The 6,021-nt window shown below is 33.1% G+C and overlaps 1 protein-coding gene across 1 annotated transcript; it reads right to left on the bottom strand.

The window, feature by feature from the left end:
* Positions 1-2,070: 2,070 nt before the first annotated feature.
* On the bottom strand, positions 2,071-5,234 carry LOC143582433 (biotin synthase, mitochondrial-like). Its single transcript, XM_077064998.1, has 6 exons — positions 5,011-5,234; positions 3,939-4,118; positions 3,740-3,846; positions 3,423-3,628; positions 3,200-3,339; positions 2,071-2,505 (listed from the first exon to the last, which is right to left on the bottom strand). Exons 1-6 carry the CDS (start codon positions 5,206-5,208, stop codon positions 2,218-2,220), a joined length of 1,119 nt encoding a protein of 372 aa, XP_076921113.1. The 5' UTR covers positions 5,209-5,234; the 3' UTR covers positions 2,071-2,217.
* Between the last annotated feature and the right edge of the window lie 787 nt (positions 5,235-6,021).

Raw genomic sequence — 6,021 nt, 5'->3', positions numbered from 1 at the left:
ATAACCTGGTAAGATTAGAAAAGTTTTGGTAAGATTAGAGAAGTTTTGGTTTTCGATTTTGTAATGAGTTCTCGATTTTAGTAATAAGTTCTCGGTCAAATTATGAGTTCTTGGTTTTTAATAAGTTTTCGGATTTTAATGGGATCTCGGTTTTAATGAGATATTGGTTTTGATGAAATCTCAGTTTGACCGAGATTTCAGTAAGCATTAAAATCCAAATATTATTTAAGATAATAATATTTTGGTTCAAATTGTTAGAGATTAATTTTATCTCCAAGATTTGTTTAATTTTAAAATTTATATTCTTAATAATTATTCAGATTTCAAAAAATCTTTGGAGATTTGTTTATTCAATTATTTTAAGAAAAACACAATCATAATCTTAATTTAACCAAAATATTTATTATTTTTGAAAAAAAAAACCATGATGAACACGAAGAACATTACCGAAAAAAAAAACATAAACTTTTAACAGGTTTTTAATGTGAAATCGGGTTCTAAAAGTCTTAAGCAATTTATATATAAACCGATTTCAATAAGTACAAGCATAATAAAAATCAAAACTAGGGTTTATCAAGACTTTAGGTTCAAGTCTTCCGGTGTAAATCCAGATTTAATGAAAAACCATGAAGAACTGATTAAACAACATTGCTCTGATACCACATGTTGATCAATTCCTCCTGGTGATAATGGAAAACATGATAATATAATAAACCCATTAATCATATGCGTACCTGCTATAGCATGGAGAGTAGTAACCGCATCGGAGAAGGATGTACACGACATAGTTGTCAGCTTGATCGAGTTCCCCTTTAGGATGTATAGTTAAAGATGGTGTTAGGGTTCTTAAAGGAACCTGGTTTAGGAGAGAGGAGGCACACAAAAGTATAATGTGTGTGTAATTAGGTTATGATGTTATATATACACCCAAGGGGAAACTTCTTTATTAGTTAATTATAGGTAATATGGCTCATCAACAATTACCAAACTAATATATAATAAGATATAGTTAATATTTTGATCTTTTATAATATTAAATGATTATAATGGGCATATATAAATATATATTATTATATATTTGATCTTACAGAATAAACTTTTTATTTTGAAACATCATATTATTTGTAGGTTCGATTATGGTATGTTCTGCGAGACTTAACTGTGTAAACGATCATGGTATATTCATTCTTAATAGAGTATGGTTTAAATGATTTTTGAGACTAATTAACCGAATAGTAGGTTTAACTGAGTTCGACTAAGGTATATTATGTTTGACTTGACTGATTAATCGAGTATATGTTATGTTTAATCAATTTTGATATTGTAGCTAATGATCTAAGTTGTTTTTATGTTACCCCAGTGGTTTTTTTATATATTTCTTAGACACTCAAAATCCGATTAACCCAATCTAAAAAAACCCTAACAGAAAATCCATAAGAGATTAGGTTGAGTTTAGTTTAAGATTTAAAACTGTGAAACCCAAAGAACTTGACCCGAAAAACAAACACGTAGAACACCCCTACAACTACAAGTTACACATTGACTGAAGTGATCAAAGTGTTCGGCAAGTTTGTTCAACATGAGAGCATTTGAATACTTTGTGCAATGAATTTTAGTGTCAGAACATCAAAAACTATATTTTACAAAATATATATATATATATATTAATTAAGAGTACTTAAGAAAAATTAAAATTTCTGTTTAAAATATATATATATATATATATATATATATATATATATATATATATATATTAATAATTAGGGAAAGTTAGCATACAAATGAAATTAACATGCTAAGCGTGAAGGTAACTAGAGTAATTATATATACAAGATAATTTCTCACGTTTAGCACGTTAATTTCATTTGTATTTGATCCAAACCCTTAATAATTAAGAATACTTGAGAAAAGTGATGTCTGATTAAGGTGTTTTAAGTCATTAAGAATGTAAATGACATGGTCACATACTCACATTGCAGTGCAGCACCCGTGAAACTTCAGGACATGAAAGAATTCTACCTGCTGCTGATTAATAACATAACAGGACACACACATTGAAACGCACACTAGCAATAACTTAAAAAAGAGTACAATTAACTCGAATGATAATAGTCCTAACACCTACCTCATCAAATATCTAATTTCCACAACAGTCGATAGACAGCATACAAGATGGTTATTCTAATTAGGACAAACAACGCAAAACAAACTAATTAACTAACTAGAAACAGCCTCCCCATGTGTTTCAACCTCATCATCTAAGAATGCAGGAGGTTTTGGGATCAAACCAAGCAGTTTAAACATGTTCTGGTCTGCATCAAAATCATTGTTGGGAGTCGTCAACAACTTCTCACCCGTAAATATAGAATTTGCACCCGCAAGAAAACATAAAGCTTGTTCAGGAACCGAAAACTTCACCCTCCCTGCAGATAACCTCACCATAGCCTTTGGCATCGTGATGCGGGCCGTAGCAATCATTCGTATCATCTCCCATATCTCAACTGGCTGCACAAAATCCCAACTTCTTTCAACATCTTACAAAATACTATTAAACTATGTACCAAAGTAAAAAACTAGTAATCATTTTTTAACTAAATCAAAGGTCGCAAACTGGGAGGGCTGGGTGACAGGTCAAAAAGATGCCTGTTAACGAACACATGAACTATTCGGCGGGAAGTTCATTTGTGTTCGTTTCTTTAATAAATGAACAAATATAAACAAACTTTTTGTTCATTTAGTTAAATGAACGAACATGAACATGTGTGCCGTTCGTTCATTTATGTTCGTAAATGTTAGTTGAATTACGTTCGTTTATGTTAGTTTGTTCGTTAACATTTGTTTATATGTTCAGTCAAATTATGTAGACCCAAACTTTTACCATTTCTGCAAATAGTTGATTTTACCCTTTTGGCCCGTTAGGAATAAAAACACAAGCCAAACAGACCCCCTCACAACCTTCATTAACTAGCTTAAACCAATAACTATTGCAACAGCAAACATTAGCGATGTGGTCTCCTTAAGATCAAAAGGTGTCAGTTTTTTTATTCAAAACCGGGAACTTGTTAGTGTCCTAAAAGCAAACCTAGTGCATCATCATCTGTACTCACAAACTTGGGTTTGGTAAAGAGCAAAAAATGGCTATGACTACAAAATAGATATGCTAAAACATAAAATTTGTTAATACTAAGAAAGAAACTACCTTTTGATCTTCCAAAGGCGTGCCTTTAACCGCAAGAAGTGCATTAATGGGAACACTTTCCGGGTGTGACGGGAGTGTCGCTAATGTATGCAACAGCCCGACCCGGTCCTCTTCTGCTTCACCAAGCCCTATTATTCCTCCTATCACCACAACACAGATTCTTATCAGAAAGTGAAATTTTATTAATCATCATGGACCAAAAGTTAGAACAAAATGACCTAACCTGAACAAACATTAATCCCTGCTTCACGAACATGTTTGATAGTTTCGAGGCGCTCATCATATGATCTTGTTGTAATAATATTAGGGTAATACTCTCTTGATGTGTCAAGGTTATGGTTGTAAGCTGTAAGTCCTGCTTTCTTGAGTTCTAAAGCCTGCTGCTTTTCTATCATCCCTAAAGTACAACAAACCTCCATTCCCATGCCCCTGCAGATATAAAATTATATGCTAATTATAGGTTTCAGGTGCAAATTATCATGCAAATCATACAAGTTTCACAAAAATATTAACATAAAACAGTGGCTTGCTAGTTGCTACCTTATCTCTTTCACATATTCAAGGATCTGACTAAAGTTGGTTTTCCTTCCTATCGTGTCTCTCCAAGCAGCACCCATGCAAAACCGAGTGCTACCAGCCTCTTTTGCCTGGCAAGTACCAGTTTAAATAACAATGCAACATGCGTAAACAATTTGAATCTCAGACAATACTATTATTCACATCAGGAAAAACAATGCACCTTTTGTGCTGCTTCCAGAACAGCATCCTTATTCATGAGCTTTTGCGCTTTCACTCCGGTATCATACCTAGAAGATTGAGGACAATATGAACAATCCTCACTGCATCCGCCCGTCTTTATCGACAGAAGCGTACACTGCTGCACTTCCCTAAAGTTTTGAGCATGCCTATGAACTTGAGCCTGAAAACAATACCTTTTGTAAGAAAAATTACACATCACATCTACCATGCTAAGATTAATTTGAGCTTAATTAAACATTCATGATAACCTCCTCATCCTTAAATCAAGTAATCAAACATGCTGGTAAAACGAACCAACTGTTCAATAAACTGCTTGGCGGGAAGTTCTTCTAGTAAACGAACGAACATGAACAAGGAATTACATTCGCTTAACTAAATGAACGAACACAAACAGAGGCCATGCTCGATCAATTGTTTTCGTGAACGTACGATAATGTGCTTGTTAACTTTTGTTTGTTTATGTTTGTTCACTAAAGGTGTTGATACTTTTTAATGAATTTTCTAATCTTATCACATAGATTTAAGCAAATTATTGACTATAAGACAAAAAATAATATGAGTATTATGTGATAATTTCTATGTAAAATTAACATATGAATATTGAAAAAACACCAACACAAGCACAAACTTGGTAGCCAGACGGAACCGTAGACACTGACCATTCTCAGTTAGTCAAATAATAAAAAGAACATTGTTAGTGTCCACGAACGTTCATTTCCTTAATGAACGAACACGAAAAAGAAATTATATTTGGATATCAAGCTTTTCTTGAGCCGTTGGATAAAAGGTTAACTGGCGAAGTTGAACAAGTCCTTGTTCAGCTCGGTTCGATTAGAGACCTAAGTGTATGTATTACCTAGTCATATAAATGATGAAGCAAACCTTATCAATTCATAACCTCTTAATTCCAATATAAATTAGGCATTTACAGATTGAAACAATAATAACATCATTTATCCTCCATATAGGTTTCACTCAATGCAAAACAGATAAAATGTATATAATGCGATATAAAATATGTATATATATAGAGAGAGTAAAAAGGTACTGACTCCATGAAAGAGAAGATCGAGAAGAGGAGAATCGTAAACGGATTTAATCTCCTCTCGTTTCCAGTCGTTTCGAGGACCTTCTCGAATCGTTCGCTCTGCTTCAACTGCAGCCGCTGAGTAAGACAGTGAACGCGGTTGCAGATCCAACATCGACGATATCGCCCGTCGGTTTGGACGAATTGACCGGATTAGAATCATCTTCTTTCTTCGTTTTCAGTTCAGCTACCGCAAACAAGGTCCTCCGGTGATGGACGGATTAAGTAAGACACGCAACCTGTGTTGTGTTGTGTTGTGTTGTGTTGCAGTCAGCTTCAGTTTGGATTTGTCAAGTAACCAGATGTGAGTTCAACCTAACTAGCATTATTTATGTTAAATCACATTTTGCAATGCACTTAACATGCTCCAATTGTATTAACGCTTAAAATTTTATGGTACCAAGTTTAAAGTCGAATTCAAATGGGGAATTTTTTTTTAATGAGTCAAGTTTGAAGTGTTAAAATCAGTATTACATCTTATGGTACCAAAATGTTTTTTTACCCTGTTCAAATGACTCCTCGTCAAACACGGGCTATATTTTTTTGTTAATAAGTATAAAATCTCAAAAAACTAAGCTCAAATAAATATTGATGGTTTGGTTTTATGTTTTCGAATCAAAATTTCGGTTCGCTTTTAGTTTTGCATGAACTTAAACGGAAAACCGGACCGAATTATAGAATTTCATTTTTTATTTTGAGTTTTAGGTAATTTATATTAAATTGATAAATTATGCGATCCAAATATATTAGCCTAACGGTATAATAACCATAAATAATTAACTAACAAAAAATTGTTGGTACAAATTAGTTATTTTTCGTCAAAAAGAATACTTGGTTTTCATAACAAGCAACAAGTTGATCATCAGTTTATTTTGTTGGTCCTGAAGTACCAACTTAGCATCATCTTGAAGTATGTTGATAGTGTGTATAATGAAAGGTAATATGTTTGAGGGGAATTGTTGTGAAACTCTCTGTT

This window comes from Bidens hawaiensis, unplaced genomic scaffold (assembly GCF_021521415.1).
Source record: "Bidens hawaiensis isolate Kalapana, Puna unplaced genomic scaffold, B.hawaiensis_p1.1 tig00031747_1, whole genome shotgun sequence".
NCBI lineage: Eukaryota > Viridiplantae > Streptophyta > Magnoliopsida > Asterales > Asteraceae > Bidens > Bidens hawaiensis.
Note: the sequence above shows the minus strand (reverse complement) of the source record. Positions and strands in the feature narration are given on the sequence as shown.